This window comes from Lonchura striata, chromosome 18 (genome assembly GCF_050655825.1).
Source record: "Lonchura striata isolate lonStrDom1 chromosome 18, ASM5065582v1, whole genome shotgun sequence".
Classification (NCBI taxonomy): domain Eukaryota; kingdom Metazoa; phylum Chordata; class Aves; order Passeriformes; family Estrildidae; genus Lonchura; species Lonchura striata.
In genome coordinates this window covers 8302032-8320786 of record NC_140720.1, presented here as the reverse complement: position 1 = coordinate 8320786, position 18755 = coordinate 8302032, and the positions used below count along the sequence as shown (strand labels likewise).

Here is an 18755-nt window from a genome sequence, read left to right as displayed (position 1 = left end):
TCCTTGCATTCACAGCTGAAAGCTTCAGCCTCTGCCCTGGCCATAAAAATGCCAACCATGTGGTCCGTGGGCCAGGCCTCAGTGGCAGTGGCGGGCACAGGGAGCGAGTGGGGGGTAAAACGGCCCCACTCAGCAGTTTTGGAGTGTCAGTGCCTATAAAGGGGAGGGAAGCGCTCGCTGTTCTGCCAAGCCAGGGTGGCAGGAGCTGCGGGGTCTGACCCATCCCGGGGGCACACAGGGATGGGGCAGGAGAGATGGAGGGAGGAAAGTGCTAAGCTTGAGCTGGGCCAGCCCACTGAGGGTTCGTGGAGGTGAAAGTGGAGGCAGAGGAGAGGAGAGACCCCCGGGATGGGCCAGGCGCTGTTCTGTGCACTGGGAGGTGGGTGTGGCTGTGGGATTGGGCTCATCTGGGGGCCTGCAGGCTCTGCTTCCTGCCTTGACCTTCACCTCTTGTCTCTGCAGAGCTCCTGGGATCTGCCAAGCGCCTGAACGTGAATTACCAGGATGCAGACGGGTGAGTGCTTCCCTGGAGGGTGCTGGGTGCTGCTGCCAGCCTGGGGGGCTCCTCTCCCCAGTGTCCAGTCAGTCCTGCAGCTCAGGGTGTCATACAGCTTTCCAGGGGAGCTGGAGAACACATCAACATCCCAGAGCTTGCCTGGATCTAAGCTGAGGGCAGTGCTCAATCCCTCCTGAAAATCCTTCATATCCTTCATAAATCCCTTCTATGTGCCCCTCTGTAGGGATGGGGTTGAATAGGGATGGCAGCGTGTCCAGCCAGTGCCCTGTGTCCCCGTGGCTGAAGCCCAGAGGAGCACCTGGCCGGCCTCAGTGCCTGCACGTGCTCATGCCTCTGTTTAATATCCCATTGTTTTGGGGGGGAGTTAGAGAAAGAAAATATGAGGTTGCCCAGTGACCACAGCATATTTGTGTAGCTCATCACTTCCAAAATCCAAGTAGTTAATAAACTGGGTACTGAGAGTTAAAGAAACCACAAAGGCTCATAAAATAAATAAGCGTATTATTCTTATTGAATTAACTCTAACCTGTCAGTCATTAGCATTGTTTTTATGTGCTGTTGTTGTACCTAATTTCTACATGTTTTCTTTTGGAGGACTCTGTAGGAAGAGGTGTCCATGATGAGTCCTAACAGGCCAGCAGGGGGTTGGGAATGTGCAGGATGGCTCCATCTTAAAATAATACTGTACAGATGGAGCTTAATAGAAAAAGAATTTAATAATAGAAGCAGTGATCTGATTCTGATAGGGCATAGGGTTTGTGCTTGGGCAACTCCAGGAGAGCTGAAGGTGGGAACTGGAGTAAAGGGTCTGTTCCCTGCCCGAGGGACAAAGGCAGGGTGTTGGGTTTCACTGGGGCACAGGAAGGGGATGATGGGGAGGTGAGACACAAGCATGGGGGTGGCAGAGTGTGTCCTGGGAGAGCCATGGTGATGGTGGTGTCCTTGGCATCACCTTGCTCAGGGCTTGGAGAGGATGGGGTGGGTGAGTGTGGATTTGTGCAGCCACCCCAGGGCAGAGTGGGACCCCACAGGGATGGGTCAGGGGGATTTTGTGCCCCCCCACAGTCACACTTGGAGGCAGAGGTTTTGCTGTGGTTCAGGGACATGGTGGGTGTACTGGAGAAAGGAGCAGCCCTCTCTGCTGGGGTTAGTGTCCCTCCTGCAATGTTGAGACTTGCACAGGGATTTGGGGATATGGATCATGAGAGCCATGCTGGACGAGCTGAGTCCCCGGCACTGGGTTTGGACACTGCAGAGCCCATTGGAGGCCCAGGCTGGTGCTGTCAGGAGCCCCCCACGTCCCTTGAGGTAGCTCACAGGCTAATCCCCAGTGGCACAGGGACCCCTCTCTTGGCCTTGGCCCTTCACGTGACGGCTCACGGGGAGTGCCAGGCAGACAGGCCCCTTTCACAGCCCCAAGACACTGGGCTCTTTCATCGCCAGCGGCCTCCCACGCTCTGCCATGGGCTCCTGGCAGCCCTGCTGGCATGGGGAGGGGGCAGCTGGCAGAGGGGGCAGGAGTGGCCAGAGGACTGATGTGTTTGCTGAATGCTGTGAGCAGCATTGTGGTTGCCTGGCTGCCCTGTGGAGAGGGAAGGTGCATCTCTCTCCATCCTGCCTGTTTCCCCAACAGAGGACATGGAATGAGGCACTCCTCTCACTGGGGTTTCCCAAGGTACACAGTGTGCCTGCATCCCTCACTGAGCCGTGGGGCACAGACAGCTTGGAGGGATTTATGAATGTTTTGCTATGGGGAGTCTGAGGCACTGGGAGTAGGGAATCTGGGAGGATGTCGCCGTGAACAGCCAGTGACAATCCCAGCCCTCAGCCCATGTCCCCATGTAGGGGACAGCACAGTGGGGCTGGGGGCCACCTTGAGCCCTACCTTGTGCCACAGGTTCTCAGCACTGCACCACGCAGCCCTGGGCGGCAGCCTGGACCTCATCTCGCTGCTGCTGGAGGCACAGGCCACCGTCGACATCAAGGACAGCAACGGTAAGGGGTGACCCCCAGGCACGGCCCCTGCGGCCACCGGCCCGTGCCCTGCGCCAGGCCGGGGGCCGTGTCCAGCCCTGCTGAGCCCCGCTGCCCACAGGGATGCGGCCCCTGCACTACGCGGCGTGGCAGGGCCGCGTGGAGCCCGTGCGGGTGCTGCTCCGCGCCGCCGCCTCCGTCAACATGGCCTCGCTGGACGGGCAGATCCCGCTGCACCTCTCGGCGCAGTACGGCCACTACGAGGTGGTAAGTGAGAGCCCAGAGCCGCCCGCGTGCCCTCCGTGGGGCTCGCTGGGGTACTGGGTGGGGGCAAACCCCGCCGTGCCAGGTGGGAGGGAGGCTGCAGGGTGATGCTGAGCCCCTGCACCACGTTGCTCCCCTGCAGTCGGAGATGCTGCTCCAGCACCAGTCCAACCCGTGCCTCATCAACAAGGCGAAGAAAACTCCGCTGGATTTGGCCTGCGAGTTCGGGCGGCTGAAGGTGGGTGCTGTGGGCTCTGCCCTGCACCAAGGGCTTCTCCAGGGGCAGCTCTGGAGCCCACTGGCTCCTCTGGGAGCAAAGCATGAAGTCTGGCCAAAACTGCTCTCCCTCCACCATGAGACTCAGAGCCTGGCAGGCAGCACCTGCCTCCTCCCATGGCCACACACAGCCAGATCCTGAACTTGGGTGCTGTGGGGTTTTTTTCCCCTGACCTCACAGCAGGACAGTGTCAGACTGGGAGTGAAGCCAGGAGTTGTTGCTCCTGGTTCTCCACAGCCTTCCCCCCACCCACCCCAGCTTTGCTCACATTTAAGCATGGATAGGCTGAGTTGGCTAATCCCAGCAAGCTCTGAGCATCCAGCACTGCTCCAGGTCCCCAGCACAGTTCTTGGGGACAGGGCCACACTGTGCTCTGGGAGACCCTGGCCCAGCCAGCACCACTGGGTTGGGCTGGAGCACAGCCAGCCAGACTGTTCTGTGCCCCACTCGGAGGGCACCAGGGGTATATTTCCATCTTTGGAGTATCTATAATGTCTGCAGCTATAAACAGGGCAGTAAAAATAACTGCTCTGTGCCTCTGGGTTGCCCTGAGATGCTGAGAGTCGCTCTGGGCTAGAGAGACTGGAGGTTTTTAGGGCTTGGTCTGAAAAGCTCAATTATGGGAAGACTATTTCTGGCTGTTGTGACATTTTACAGCCCCTCACGACAGTGTGGCCATGCCAAGCACTGTCCAGCTTCAGCCAAGATGGGGCTGTGGGTGGAATGGAGTGGTGGGATGGGGAGTGGTGAGCTGGCCCCAAGAATGAGCCCCTCAGTGGGAGGGTGCAGGTGGGGGTACCTGCACCCCGTTGCTTACCAGTGTCTTATGTAGGTGGCCCAGCTGCTGCTGAACAGCCATCTGTGTGTCGCCTTGTTGGAGGGACAATCCAAGGATGCCACTGACCCCAACTACACCACTCCTCTGCATCTGGCAGCCAAGAATGGGCACAAGGAGATCATCAGGTAATTCCCTGCCTTATGCTGGAAAATCCCATCATGGCTTCAGTCCTACTTCCTCCCAAACACACCTTCCTCCTGCAGGCTTCAGCCCCTCATCCCCAAAGCAAATGCAAGGTGTTGTCCACTTCCTGTCGTAAAGCAGCCAAGTGCCTGGCCCTGATGTCCATGTCCTCTGTTCATACCTTTCCTTCCCTCCTACCAGGCAGCTGCTGAAGGCTGGGATTGAGATCAACAAGCAGACAAAGACAGGCACAGCCCTGCACGAAGCCGCGCTCTACGGCAAAACAGAGGTGGTGCGGCTCCTGCTGGAGGTGAGCACGGTGGAGATGGGGCTGGGGGACATCCCTGGGGGTCACTCAGCACCCCTTCCCCTCAGTCCCTTGCTTCCCTCGAGTCTGGTGGCAGGCAGGGAGCTGGCCTTGACCGTGTCTCCTCCTGGGCAGGGTGGAGTCGACGTGAACATCAGGAACACCTACAACCAGACAGCACTGGACATCGTCAACCAGTTCACCACCTCACACGCCAGCAAGGACATCAAGCAGCTACTGAGAGGTGAGGTGGGGATGGCACTGAGAGGGATTTCTTCCCTCTGGGACCTGCCTGGGCTCCCAGTGCTCCTCCTGAGCAGCCTAAATCAGTGGCAGCATCCCAGTCCCCTCTCACATGTGCCCCCATCCTACATGTGGGGCTGTGTCTGGGGTTGAGGCCTTTCTGCAGTATTAATGTTTTCTTCTCTCCTCTCCGTGCTCTTGCTTTCTCCTTCTGCCCTCCCTGGACTCCTCTCTTTCCTCCCTACGCTCTGGCACCTTCTTTCTTTCTCTGTCCCTTGCCTTCAGAGGCATCAGGAATCCTGAAGGTCCGAGCTTTGAAGGATTTTTGGAACCTCCATGACCCAACCGCTCTCAACATCCGAGCAGGAGATGTCATCACGGTGAGGCTGCTCTCTGCTCCCCAACCCCCTGCCCCAGCATGGCCCTGGGTACCAGCCCCATCCCTCTTGTCCCACGGCAGGTCCTGGAGCAGCATCCAGATGGCCGATGGAAGGGACACATCCACGACGCTCAGAAAGGCACTGACCGGGTCGGCTACTTCCCCCCCTCCATTGCAGAAGTCATCAGCAAGCGGACAGGTCAGTGGCCATCCTGAGCATGCTGGAACAGTCCCCTGTGTGAAACCTTCCCAGCCTTCCCAGCACCTCCTGTCAGACAGGCCCTGCTAGCTAGGGGGGAAGGGAAGGACTCAGGGGTTGTCACCATGGTTGGGATACTGCTCTGGGGGTTGTGGCTCAGCTCTCCCCCCGTCCCTGCCTCCTGCATGAGCTCTGACCACGTGTGTTTTGTCTTTGAATGCAGGCATGGTTGTCCCCCGCGTGGCACCTGCGCAGCAGCGCCAGGGTCCCCCCGGGGCCCTCCCGGCCCCCCCTGGGGGGCTGCAGCACCTCCCCGACGAGTGTCCACACCCGGCAGCTCTGAGCGGCCCAGCAGCCTTTGGTCACCTCACCCTAACCCGGACAGCCCCAGGCCCTGACAGCTCAGGTCAGGGGAGCACCTGGGGAGGGAGAGGGGCTGGGGACCTTCTCCTGTTCCCAGCCCTGCCTGGGCAGGGGCACAGGGGGAGACTCTCTTTCCACCTCTCCATGGGGAAGCAGCATGATGAGAGGGAGCAGATGCAGGAAAAAAAGAGTTTTGGGGAGCCCTTAGAGCAGCCCCTTCTCTCCCTGTGTCTCAGCCCTCTGTGTGTCCCTTGCCACCCAGGTCACCCTGTCTGTGTTGTGCATGCTGGGAGGCGGGAGGGAACTGATGCATTATCTGTGGCTGGAGGGATCTCGTGGGAACTCTGTGGCATCAGTGCGTTGGCACATGGGTCCTTGCTGGGGACCTCTGTGCCCTGTGTCACCCCCGATTCTGGGGAGCTGCTGACGGGCTCCCTACTTGCCCCAAGCAGCAGGAGACAGGAACAGCGTGGGCAGCGAGGGCAGCATCGGCAGCATCCGCAGCGCCGGCAGCGGCCAGAGCACCGAGGGCACCAATGGGCAGAGCACCAGCATCCTGATCGAGAATGCCAGGGTAGGCACCCTGCTCCCCTGTGCTGGCTCAGGCTAGAGATAGAGCCCCATCCCATTCCATGCCCGCTTCTAGCAAAGGAGGGGCTGCTGGAGTTGAGTATCCTACACCAAACACCTTCTTGCTGCCAGGGATCAGCAGGGAGATGCTCGTGGGGAGACCCTAGTTGTTCCCCAAAGCACAGCTGGTCTTTTTGAGTGGAGCTGGAGGCTATGGTTGACATCACACAGTGTCTCCATCATATGCTGTGTTACCTGAGAGGATAATAGAAAGCATTGAGCCCAGTCCTGCCCAGATATTTTGCTGGGGGCCAGCCTGTTGCTGGGTGAAGCTGTGACCAGCAGCCCAGCCTGGGGACCACCACTCTGTTCCTGGAGGTGTGACAAAGCTGGTCTCCAGAGCTGGGTCCTTCCTCCGCTCATTCCTCCTCTTCCTCAGCCTCTGCCCTCCACTGGTGACAACCTCCAGCAATACCTTTTGGGATCAGAGCCACACAATGGGACCTCCCCAGCAGGTGAGGGCTGTTGCAACTCCATGGGGCCTTGGGGACAGCTGTCCTCACAGCCCTAGGGACTGTTCACTGTCCAAGTGCCCCTGTGACAGTTCTCTCTCCTTTCTGCCAGGGCCACAGGGCCTCCAGACCCCAGGAAGCTGTCCCCCTGGAGACAGGGTCTTCTCCCACCAATTCTTGCGTCCTGAGCAGCTCCTCGAGGGGAAGGTAACTGGATCCAGCTGGGCAGTGGTGTGCTGGGTGAGAGAGCCATGTTTGGGGCACTCAGCCCAGCTCTTACTGCGCCAGGGACACAGGGAACTGGGTCTTCAGGACACAAGTGGAGATCCTGTCACCTTGCCTGGAGCAGTCAGGTTCTTCCAGCCCCTGCAGCCACCGTCATGGGCTGTTCTGTGTCCCATCCTCTCCCCAGGATGCAGAAGCCATTTACAACTGGCTGCGTGAGTTCCAGCTGGAGTCGTACACCATCAACTTCCTCAACGCTGGCTACGATGTCCCCACCATCAGTCGCATGACCCCGGAGGTGAGGCAGGTCCTTCCCCACCCAGAGCTGCCAGCTGTGGGTACACACTGCCCCGAGCTCCCTGAGCCACTGCTGACCACGGCCCCACTCTGCTCCCCTTAGGATCTGACAGCCATCGGTGTGACCAAACCAGGCCACAGGAAAAAGATCTCTACAGAAATCGGGCAGCTCAGCATTGCTGAGTGGCTGCCCAACTACATCCCGGTGAGTCCCTGGCACTGAGGCTTTGGTCACCCCCTTTCTTCAGGTCTTTCCCAGAGCTCTCTGACCCCAGGATGAGACAGGATGGGGTCTCTAAATGAATAGCTTTGACTGCATTAAAGCAGTCAGAGACACCCTAAAAACAGTCTCCTGGGCAGGGAGGGGATGCTGAAGGTGCTGCCCATTCCTCAATGCTCATAGCAGTGGCTTCATGCTTTTTCCAGGCTGACCTGATGGACTGGCTCAGTGCCATTGGGTTGCCCCAGTACCACAAAAAGCTGGTGAACAACGGCTACGATTCCATCACCATCGTGACGGACCTGACATGGGAGGACCTGCAAGAGATTGGCATCAACAAACTGGGTGAGTCCCTCCTGCCATGCTGCAGTGGCCCAGGGCAGCCAAATTTCCCACCCAGGTCCCCACGCCCCGTTCTCCCTCAGGCTGGGAGGTGCAGGCATGTCCTGAGCACCCGGAAAGGGCAGTTCCTGGCTGTCCCTAAGAACTCTCCTTGGCCAGCTGGAGCTGGGCCCAGCTAGGTAGATGCCAGCAGTAATTTGTCTCCTCCCATAGGCAGGGTTTAGATAAACCTGAGGCTTTTGCCCCATGTGTGACATAACTACCACTCTTCTTGCACTGGAAACAGGCCTTGGGGGTTGGAGCTGACCCAATGTCCCTTTCTTTCCTGCAGGCCACCAGAAGAAGATCATGTTGGCTGTCAAGAAGCTCAGAGACCTCCGCAAAAGCCTCAACCAAGCAGAAGCAACTCTGGCAAGACGCAAAATCCCTGGTTCCCTGGACATTGTCACCATTGAGTCACTGGAAAACGGGGAGTGCCAGTCCCCACACACGCTCAAAATGACAACCTTCCAGGACAGTGAGCTCAGCTATGAGCTCCAGACAGCCATGTCCAACAGCTGCCACGACACACTCGGCATCAAGAGCAGCCAGGGAATGTCCCGGAGCCAGGAGAGCATCGGGGTGCGGTCGCGGGGCTCGGGGCACTCGCAGGACAATGTGCTGTCCCGGCGCCTCTCCAGCCCCTCGCAGGAGAGCCTGGGCAGCGGCGAGAGCAGCAGCAGCAGTGGGCAGTCCTGTGCACCCCCCCGCAGCAAGGAGAGCCCTGCCAGCCTGCTGGGCCGGCCCAGCCCCGAGCCCTGTGGGAAGCTCGTGTCTCCCGAGGGGCTGAATGGCTTTGCCAACAGCGGTGGTGGTGGGGGCAGTCCTCTCAAGGAGAGGAACCTGCCCGAAGGCACGGATCAGTATGCCCGGCCCGTGGCTCAGAAAGGAGCTGGGACTCCAGCGGTCACTCCCTGTACTCCTCCCCAGACTCCTAGCAAGGGAACAGCCCCATATGTCTTCATGTACCCACACGTCTCCTTGAAATCCCCAACGGCCCCGTCCATCCTGGGGGCAGAGCAGCCCAAGGCTCTAGCACACCCATACCCTTCCATCTCCCCTGGACAGAAGAGCAGCCTGCAGACGTCAGCCCAAAAAGGCTTCTCCTACCTGCACAGCCAGTGTGGCCCCACAGAGCCACCCACCACAGCCCCCACGACTGGGGAGCATCACAACGGAGGCGAAGGCTTGAAACACAAGAAGCGCTCACACAGCCTGAACCGCTACGCGCTGTCGGACGGGGAGCACGAGGAGGAGGAGGGTGCCCCCAGCAGCACCCTGGGCTCCTACGCCACGCTGACGCGGCGGCCGGGCCGCAGCCAGATGCCGCGGGCCTGTCTGCAGGCGGAGGCCAAGGTGACCCGCAGCCAGTCCTTCGCCATCCGGGCCAAGCGCAAGGGCCCGCCGCCGCCGCCTCCCAAGCGCCTCAGCTCCGTGTCCAGTGCCCTCGCTGCCGAGGCAGACGCTGAGCAGCCCCCCAGCCCCGAGCGGCAGCCCACAGCCCCTCAAGACGTGGCTGATGCAGGTGCCACCCCTAGTGATGCTGGCCGCGGCAGGACAGTGAAGAGCCTGGCGGCTGCCCTGGAGGGAACACCAGGTGTGAGTCCTTCCAAGCCCCTCCTGGCCCCAAAACCACTGCACCTGACTCAGGACTGTCTCCCCCGGGCAGATGTGGGTGAGGGGTCCCACAACGGCAGTGATGCCAGCAGTGCCACTCTTCCCAATGGCAGCAGGGACCCCTTTGAGAGCAGCAAGCCACGGAGACGGACAGTGAGTGAGCCCAGCGCTCCCATGACAGAGGTGGCTGCACAGGGTGAGCAGGAGGATGCCTGCTCAGACACAGAGGAGGAGGCTAAGCCAGGCGTCTCCTCTTCATCGTCCCAAAACAGCTCCAGTGAGTGCATCCCCTTTGCAGAAGAAGGCAATTTAACCATCAAACAGCGGCCAAAGCCCAGTGGGCATTCCAAGGCTGATGCGGCCGTGCTGGACATGGAGCCTGGTTCCCAGCCAGCAGAGCCCCAGGGCTCCACTGGGAAGGAGCCAGCGGCCCCCTCTGTCACCAAGGAGCCACCCGTGCTGGAGTTCAACCTCACCGAGTCGGACACTGTGAAGCGCCGGCCGCGCTTCAGGGAGCGGGAGCCGCTGCAGGCGGTGCTGAAGGCGTTCAGCATGGCAGGGCAGGCAGAGACGGGGGGCACCCCCACACCCCAGTATGCCCAGGCTCAAGCCGTGAGCATCGCAGGCCCCGCCGCCCCGGCACCACGGCCCACACTGGCTGGGGATGCCTTTGACGATGACAGTGTGGAGTTCAGGATTGCTGAGATAGAGAAAAGCATCTTGTCGCTGGAGAAAGGGATGAAGAAGGCCCCAAGCCCCACCAAAGCCCCCAGCCCCACAGAGCTGGTCGGCACGGCTGTGGTGAGGACACCCATTTCAGGTATGGGGGTTTGTGGAGCTATCGCCAAGGTGGCAGTGGGGCTCCCTCCCATGTTGGTGTGGGAGGTGAGGACCTGTGTCACCACCTACCACGAGTCCTCTTCCTTTGCAGATGTCCCTGCCAAGCACACCTCTGTGGCATCCACCAAGCTTGTCTTCTCTGGACCCAAGACCATCTACCAGCAGGTCCTGCAGCCCTCCCGCCACACTGTTGCTCCCTGGGCGGCCACCGAGGTGGTGCCAGATGTGATCGGGTCCCTGCCCGGTCCCGGATCACTGGCACTGGAAACAGGCAGCAAGGTATCAGCAAAGCCTTTGGCACCTGCCTCGGGGGCCACCCTGGCCCAGCAGCGGCTGGAGCAGACCAACTCCAGCCTAGCTGCCACGCTGCAGGCGGCCGAGAAGAAGATCACAGTGGAGGAAGTGGAGAGGTGAGGGAAATGCCGGGGCTGAGCCTCTCGAGGTGGGGTTGGGAAGGTCCCAGAGAGGGCAGGAGAAAGGCTGTGCACGGGCATGTCGTACCTGCACCACACAGGTCACACATGCTCAAGCCCAGCTCTGTGCTGAGCTCCTGCTGCTGGGTTGGGTCCAGCCTGGCCAAACCTTCCCCATCAGCACCTGCAGCCTTTCAGCAGTGCTTTGACTCTCTCCCTTTCCTCCCCAGCCACCCTGGGACCGTGCACTCAGCCAAGAACATCTTGGAAGACATCAGCAACATGTTTGATGACCTGGCCGACCAGCTGGATGCAATGCTGGACTGAGGCTTGCTCCCTCCTTCCCCTCCCCGCCCCTGGCTGCTCCACCAGTGCCCCTCGTGATGGGGGAAGAGTGGATCCAGCACCAAGCGGTGCCTGCAGGTCTCTCCAGCTGTCTTCCCTCCTCACACTTTGCACTGTGGCTGGGAACAAAGCTGCCCTCCTTGCCCACCCTTGGCTCCGTGTCACATGTGACAGTGTGGCCTTGGGCCAGTTTCCGAGGGGTCAGGCATTTCCCACCAGACTGGCAGCAGGAGGAGAGCCCAGAGGGGCTGCACATGCAGTCCTGGAGGCCACGGAGAAGCCCTTGCTTCCTTACACAGAGCTGAGGAGCCTCCACAAGGGACCTTTCTCTTTCCCTACTGCATTGTCGAGTCCTGCATCTTATTATTTATCCCCTGCCAACAATGTGTCACAGGAGAGACCTCCCCGGGCAGCCGCGGAGCTGGCGATTCACTGTGCAGCCGCAGCCCCGGCCAGGCCTGACAGCAGCTAAAAGAAGACAGGGCTTGTTGCAATTTGGCAGCTTGTGGAGCGAGAAGGAACCTTTCTGCTTTATTTGCCGCTTTTCCAAACGCGTCAGCATCGGGCAGCGTGGAATCCAAGTGGATGGAAATCCCTCCAGTGGGACCCACAGACCCCTCGAGATGGGGCTGGCACAGCCTGCAGAGCAGCGGATGCTCCGCCACGGCCGTGCTGGACGTGTGAGCCTTCCTGCCCCTTCCCAGAGTGATGAGGATGGTAATGGCAGTGCCAAAAACCTGGGAATTTGGGCCAGTCCGTCTGGATCATGCTGCTCAATGGCGTTTGCCCTCTGCCAACACAGTGCCTACGCAAACCCCCACCCTGGTCCTTCCAGAGTGCAGCAGCAGCATGATTAATGCTTTTTAAATTCTTTTCTCTCCTCCCTTACCCCTTTTTTGGGGAGAAAACAGTCCCTTTTCCCAGTGCCCCTCCCTGCAGGGAGCTGGTGGCACAAACCCTGCCGTGAGCATTGTTCATCAGTAGCGGTGTTTGGGACATGATCCTTCCCCGTGGCTCCGCAGCCCAGCGGGGCAGCTGACCCCGGCTGCTCCGGGGAATTCGGCTCAGGAGCAGCTCCCTCGCGATCCAGCCCGGCCACAGCCCGTGGCTGCAGAGGGGAACAGCACTGAGAGCTCTCTGCATCGCTCCCAGACAGATTTCTCTCACAGGATCTGCTCAGTAGTGCATGGCTAAATATGTCCAAGAGCCCCGAACTTGGCTCGCGCTCGGCATGCCAAGCAAATGAAAACATCAGAGCACCAGAAGGGAACCGAAGATTGTGCTGAAATGCCATTTGCTACAAAAATTCCAAACAAAGGGGAAGAAAATTCCATGTATTTCCCTTTTCTTAAAAAAAAAAAAAAGAAAAGAAAAATCACCAATGCAAATCCAAACTGGAGGGGGAGAAGGTGGCTGAGAAGGCTGTTGCTTCCCAATCCTGTTGGGAGTTTGCAGCTGGATTGGACTGTTTGCAGCCCCTTGTGCTGTTGGATGGGAAGGGGAGCAAAGCCCACCTGAACATTCCTGAGGGTCTCTCTGCTCATGAGGGCTGGGCAGGCAAGAGGTGCCAGCCTGGTTTCTGCACTGAAAAGCAAAGACAACAAGCCCTGAAAAAACCTAAAATCCCATTGTTGTCTGGGACTTGAGGTCAGTGTGAGGCAGCTAAGACACTTCTTCCCTGGCTGTGATTTCTGTCCCATACTGAGTACATCCACTGCCTGTGGCTGAGTGCCACATGGACATGATGATTTCAAATAGCTACAACCAGTGACTTTTTATAAAGAGGTTCAAAGAACCCTTTAAAACTGATTTTTAATCTCACGAGTCAACCTGGGACAAGCCCAAGTTTTGGTTTTTTTTTTCAATGTTGATAAACTGTAAATGTTTTTTTTTTAAAGGCCAATGTATATATTTTAAATGTGATTTATTCTATATATTTACTAACCAGAACTGCAAGTCTTGGGTCAGGGATAAGAGGACACTGGGGTGGAGCTGCCGCTGTCTGAGCCACCTGAGGGCAGCACAACGCTGCTCTCATTGTCAATAAGGGAACTAAACATTTGATTTTGCAGAAGAATGCTTATTTTTTGAGCTCTAGATCTCTATTTTGAAGCTACTGTATGGTGTGTAAGTTATGTACACTGCAACTGGGACTAACTGACCCCAGCTGCACCTGCTCCGTGCAGCGAGACAGTGAGGGGAAAAAATAGCCCATGCAATCACCAGACTGACAACAGATTTTAAACCATCTGCTCTGTTTGTGTTAATCATGTGTTTTGTTTTCCACTAACATCCATTAAGACTAAATCCTATTAAACAGTGGGGTATATTTTACCCTTTTCATAGTTTTGCCTAGTTGTGTCCTTTGTGTAAAATAAGACAAACTTGTCTCCTACTGCTTCAAGTCCATTGAGGATCAGCTTTATCCTGTCCCTTGAGTGCTCCAGGGTTTCTTAGATATTCTCCCCTGGTGAGTCCCAGTCACCTCAGTGATAATGTTCAGTCTCACCACCACGACAGCAAGGTGCTGACCATACTGGTGTCCCACTGTCCCAGTGCCCAGCTCTGCCCACCTCCACCATCCCCCTTTGCCAGGCAGAGCACTCCTCCTTCCTCCTGCCTGCTAAAAGTGTGGCCACTGTTAGCCCAGTGCCTGCTTTGCTCAGGACAAGCAGCCCAAGCCTCCTTATCCCACCACTACTTGTCTCCAGTGCTCCCAGTGCCTCTTCCAGCTGACCCCAACCTTTCACGCATCCAGAGGGATTCAAACCGTGCCTCCAGCCTCGACTGAAGCAGTGCCTGGGATCCAGGAAACCACCAGGTAAGCAAACTTACTTCGTAGGAAGAGGCTTTCAGAGATGGACAGATTTACCCAAAGCTGAGCAGAAACTGGGAAAAAGGCCAGAACTGGATCCCAGGAGCATCAAGCTCTCAGGCTGTGTTCGTACAACAGGAAAATCACACCCTGTGACCCCAGCAGCCACAGACGTTTTTACCTCCTTCCTTTGCTGGGTGCAAACTCGTTCCCAACTCTTGGGTGTGTTATCCAAGACAATCATTTATTGCCATTCATATACTGGATGCTTGTGGGTCTAGGTTTGTATCTTTTTTTTTTTCTTTTTTATACAATTTACAAGTTTTAATACAAATGAAATATTTTTACATACATCCCAAAAAATTTAATATAAAATATACAGCATTTAAAAACATCTTGATGTAGGAAATTTCCTCCTGAAGCCATGCACTCTGACCCTTAGACACTTCAATAGCTGAGGGAAGGGTGGCACTGGCAAGACCATCCTAAAGGGTCCATTCATACACTTTAGCTCCCTCCAAGTCTAGCTGGGGAAGGAGGATGCAGAAAATAAACATTTGTGATCACGCAGAGGAAGAAACCCTGAAGGTGCCTCCTCTAGAGGAAGGTGTGGTCAGCAGGAAGCCCTGGAATCTGCTGCTTTTTAACACCTACAACAGTTCATGGCACAGGACAAGAGCTGAGGTGTGGGTGGGGGAAAGCTGGGACAGCAGTGAGCAGCTCTGTGCTGCCTCTGACTCCAGCTCAGCTTGGCCACAGAGGAGATCGTATCCCACTTGTGATCCAACCCCAGTATCAGGAAGGAAAGTGGCTTCTCAGGGGCCAGGTGTCACGGATCTGGAGCTGGCATTTAGTGAACTGAGGCTGAGGAGGTGCAGCTTGTTCTCCCTGAGCCCTGCAGGTGCCAGGGGAGTGAGCCAGTCCAGCCTGGCCGGCAAAGGTGGGCAGACACTTGTGGTGCTGGGGAGGAACCCTGTGCTTCACCAGGGAGCTGCTGGCTCCCTATCCTGTGCAATCCTGCCAGCATGGGATCTCCACATCTGCCCCCAGCTGGAGGAACTAGGGCCAGGGCTTGGAACACCCCCAGGTGCCCCCCTCCAGCATCCTCAGTGTGTCCCCAGAGCTCAGGGGTTGGCTGTACCCAGCTCTGCTCCTCTACCAGCCCCACAGCAGGGTGAGGGTATTGCTTAGAGACACTCAGCCGTGTCCATGCTCTCTGGTTATGCTGAAAAGTGAGGAAGACAAGGTGGAGCAGCAGGGCAGAGCTTGGGGGTTCCAGCCAGCTCCCTGCCTGCCCAGGAGGGATCAGCTGCCACTTGTTACTCTCAGGTACCAAAGAGGAAGTAACAGCCAAATATTGTAGTGTTAATGTTGGGACCAAAAACAGAGCCAGGATTTACCAGCTTTAGTCAGTGTTTAGAACTAGAGTCAACATCTCCATGACCTCCAAATATTCTGGTAGCCAAGCTTGTGTGCTCCTGTGTGGCCCTTGGCTGTCAGCCCACAACAGGACCAGTGCTCTCAGTACAGATGGGGTCTGGTCAGAGCTCAGGAGCTTGTGTGCTGCCCTGGGGCAGATCATGGTTTGCCACAGCCCTCAGGGGAGGGTCCCCCCAGGCAAACAGAGTAGATGTTGCCCAGGGAGGTTGTGGCTGCCTCGTCCCTGTAATTGTTAAAGGTCAGGCTAGACAGGGCTTGGAGCACCCTGGGATAGAGGAAGGTGTCCCTGCCCATGGCAGGGGGTGGAACAAGATAAGCTTTAAGGCCCCTTCCAACCCAAACCATTCTGTGGTTCTGTGTGAAGCCGTTAGCACAGAGGGGAGAGACTTCCCAGCACTATCACAGACAGACATGATTGGGTGGGGTTCCCTGTGCCTTAGAGAGCAAGAACTGGATGCAGCTCAATCCTGGATTGGGAAATAAGCCATTCACCAGCTCTGTATTAGGCACAACTGCAAGTTGTAGATATCCTGCCTGGAAAGACATCCCTTCCCCTCCAAGGCAGGATAGTCAGGGTTCAGGCTTTATCTTGAGCTGTGGTTTTCTCAAGTAGGCACATTACTGAAGCAGAAGAGCAGTTCAGATCACAAACAGGAGAACAGCTATAACACCTCTCTGCGGGTTGGTAAAGAACATAAAAGCTGGTTGAACAGGGCTGCAGGAAGACAAGCCATGCTGGCTCCCTGCAGGCAGGCAGAGCTGCCCTCCCTCTGCACCGGAACAGAGGATCACAGGCAGCTTTTCCTAAAGCTCTGTCTCATCCATCCTCTGACACAGCCAGCACATGGCTGTGACAACGACACTAGAGGGCAGGGCTGGCCCAGCCTGGCTGTTCAGAGACCCTTTCCCATTGTCCCCTCGGGAATGTGAGCTCCCAGCACTCTGGGGACTGCAAGAGGGATGGCTCCTTTGCCCAGACACAGGGCAGGGAGGCGGGGAGGGCATGCACACATGGAGAGCAGGCTGAAGTGGAAAACCAAAACGGGTTTCAATAGAGATCTCCTGCTTCAGCAGCCCTACTGGTCCCAGCTTCTCCTGCCAGGCCCAGGAAACCCATCTGTTCACAAAGAGGAAAGGAGCTGCTTCATTTTAGCATCACCATGATACTAACAAATACCTCCAGTAATAAATAAATAAAGGAAGAGCAGCCTGAACAGGCATCAGAGCTGGCAGATTCCTGTGAGGGTACCTGGTAGGCTGGGAAGGGGCTGCATACCTGTGGGGGGATCCCTGCCTGGGGCCCCGGGAAGGTGCAGATGTAGTTTTGCCAGGAGGCTGTCTGGTTTGCATGTGTGATGGAAAATTCCCTGAGCCTTTGGTGCAGCCACTCTCCCAGTGGCTGTTTGGCCCTGGCTCCAGAGAACTTGAGCTGGGTGCTTTTAAAATGGAGAATTCATCCCCAATTTGGTTTCAAACTGCAACTTCTGCCTCTTTTGGTAACGGACACGGACCCTGGAGAAGAAGAAAAAAAGAGTATGCAGAGGGATGAAAGGTAAGACTGTTCCACTGCCATTCCTGAGATGCTAGCTCCAAGAAGCAGGGCAGCCCCTGGCTTGCACCCTGTGGTAGCCTGTGAGGGGAATCAAATCCAGAGAGCAACCCATGGTCTCAGTCCTACCCCATCCAGCTAAATCCCATCTCCAGGGACCAGACACAGCACAGAAAGGTCCAGAAACCCTTCACAGGAACTGAGGTGGTGTCTCTATCCCCATCAGTGTTCCCTGTAATCCCCGCTCTTCCTCCCCAGCCCATTTCCTGAATCAATGTTCATTAGTGTTGACTCCCAGCTCTGGCTGTTCCCTGTGCTGGGAAGAACAGCCAGCCACTTTGCCTGCTACTCATTCTTGGCTTCAGCCACTTCCCGTGAAAACGAGTCCCACAGTCCAGGCTCTGTGTGAAGACACATTTCCTCTGCTGTGATTCAATGCCTCTCTGTCTTCATGGGACAAGATGGAGAAAACAGCCCTCCCCAGTTTCATAGTGGTGTTGCATAGACCTTGGCTGTCTCCCTCCCTCTGCTTTGAGATAAGGAAATTTTGTTCTCCCTTCCTGCTCCCAATCACTGCCACTGCCCTTCTCTGACCCTCCTTCCTCCCCTGCGCTTCCTCCCTGGGAGGTGGAACGTGGGCCTGCACACAACAGCCAGGTGATTTACACAATGCAGTCAGCTTTTCCTTTTTGTTCCCCACCCTGTTCCCAGGGCATCATTATTTTTTGCAGCTCAAGGCCAGCCTAGAGGAAGGCTTCAGCCTTTCTCCCCATCTTTCCTACAACCCCCATACCTGATTTCATGCAGCTTGACAACCTCATTGATGATAACCACAAGGACCAAGGAAAGAAAACCCAGGAGCCATGCGACTGGAGAGATGGAGACGTGGTTAAAGGTCAAAGAAGAGTTGAGGTTTTCCCAGAGTTTCAGGTCCAGCACAGTCTGTGCCACTTGCCCCAGCACTCTAAGATTAAGAACAGACACAGCAAATCTCAGCACACCTGACAAGCTTCCCAGGACCTGCAGATTGGTGTTCAGGCCCAAATTAAACACTCACAACAGAGACCCTTCACCCGTTCAGCAATGGAGATCAAGTGCCATGTACTTGATTCTCCTCAGCACCAGGACACTGGTGCTGGAGTGGGCCCAAGCTCCTCCTTGCTCCAGCATCTTGGAACACCTTCCCAGGGGCTGTGGGTACTCACACAACAGCCACAGTGAGCGTCCACCAGCGGTTGGAGAGGGGGCTCTTCTTCCACAGGGGCTTGGTGCGATGGACATGGGTGATGGATATGAACACTGCAGAGAAAAGGGGATTACTTAGCATCACACACAGATACAGCACTTTACAGGGTACATCCACACCTGTTACTCCTAAGGGATATGGGATTCATGTCCCTGGAACCAGGCTACCATTTAGAGGTCTTTCAGACCAGGATCCTCACAGCAATTCCAAGTCCCTGGAATGCAGGCTGGGGTAGTGCAGTGGTTGAACTGCACACAATTATTCACTGATTCAACTGTGAGGTTGATTCACAGCCTGGGAGCTAAAATAGAGCAGGCAAAGGTCTGGGGAGTGGGACAGGGGTGGGTGTGCCCTTGTTCCAGGGCTGCAACAGAGGAAAGCTCCAGCCCAGAGATTTAGCCAGAGACCCAGCGCTGTCTGTACAGGACCGAGCACTTGCTCAGCTTTTATTTGGGCTCTTCCAAACACCTGCCAGGCAAAGCAACCCTGCCTTGCCTCGGTAGTTTGAGAGACACAAAAGTACAACAACCCACTCTCTCCAAAGATGGAGACCAAATCAGGAAGCATTTCTGAACACCTGCACATTTCAATAGACAGTGCTCTGCCCAGTACTATGGGACATCACAGACAGGGAGCTGAGACCCTTCAGTGTTGTCAGGGAGCTGCTAGACCTACCCTGACAGGCAACAGGTGCAGGTGATGAGGATCAGCCAGGAGCTGGCACCACCCTCCCCAGGGTTTAAAAAGGCATCCAGCTCTCAAACACAGCTGCATCAGTCCCCTTTGTGGGAAGGCAATGGG

At 56.7% G+C, this 18755-nt stretch overlaps 2 protein-coding genes across 14 annotated transcripts in view; one reads left to right on the top strand and one right to left on the bottom strand.

Annotated features, from left to right (window-relative positions):
• Positions 1–12254, top strand: part of CASKIN2 (CASK interacting protein 2) — a 32284-nt gene extending 20030 nt beyond the window's left edge. The window contains exons 3-21 of one of the 8 annotated variants that reach the window (XM_021554335.3): positions 463–514; positions 2415–2512; positions 2613–2758; positions 2898–2993; positions 3865–3995; positions 4195–4303; positions 4436–4544; positions 4829–4923; positions 5004–5121; positions 5345–5527; positions 5937–6058; positions 6494–6569; positions 6679–6773; positions 6979–7089; positions 7192–7293; positions 7515–7653; positions 7982–10126; positions 10238–10556; positions 10790–12254. In XM_021554335.3, coding sequence (XP_021410010.3) covers positions 463–514; positions 2415–2512; positions 2613–2758; positions 2898–2993; positions 3865–3995; positions 4195–4303; positions 4436–4544; positions 4829–4923; positions 5004–5121; positions 5345–5527; positions 5937–6058; positions 6494–6569; positions 6679–6773; positions 6979–7089; positions 7192–7293; positions 7515–7653; positions 7982–10126; positions 10238–10556; positions 10790–10886 — 4343 coding nt within the window. In that variant the 3' untranslated portion in view covers positions 10887–12254. Of the gene's footprint in view, positions 1–222; positions 380–462; positions 515–2414; positions 2513–2612; positions 2759–2897; positions 2994–3864; positions 3996–4194; positions 4304–4435; positions 4545–4828; positions 4924–5003; positions 5122–5344; positions 5528–5936; positions 6059–6493; positions 6570–6678; positions 6774–6978; positions 7090–7191; positions 7294–7514; positions 7654–7981; positions 10557–10789 lie in introns of those variants that run through there. The other 7 variants (XM_085556861.1, XM_085556860.1, XM_085556863.1 and 4 more) reach the window with 7 other exon arrangements.
• Positions 12255–13942: 1688 nt separating this feature from the next.
• TMEM94 (transmembrane protein 94) overlaps positions 13943–18755 on the bottom strand; it is a 50058-nt gene continuing 45245 nt past the window's right edge. For all 6 annotated transcript variants that reach the window (XM_085556866.1, XM_085556869.1, XM_085556868.1 and 3 more), the window contains 3 exons: positions 17914–18007; positions 17502–17672; positions 13943–16671 (listed from right to left, as the gene is read on the bottom strand). In XM_085556866.1, the coding sequence (XP_085412992.1) occupies positions 16599–16671; positions 17502–17672; positions 17914–18007 (338 nt within the window). In that variant the 3' untranslated portion in view covers positions 13943–16598. The remainder of the gene's footprint in view (positions 16672–17501; positions 17673–17913; positions 18008–18755) is intronic.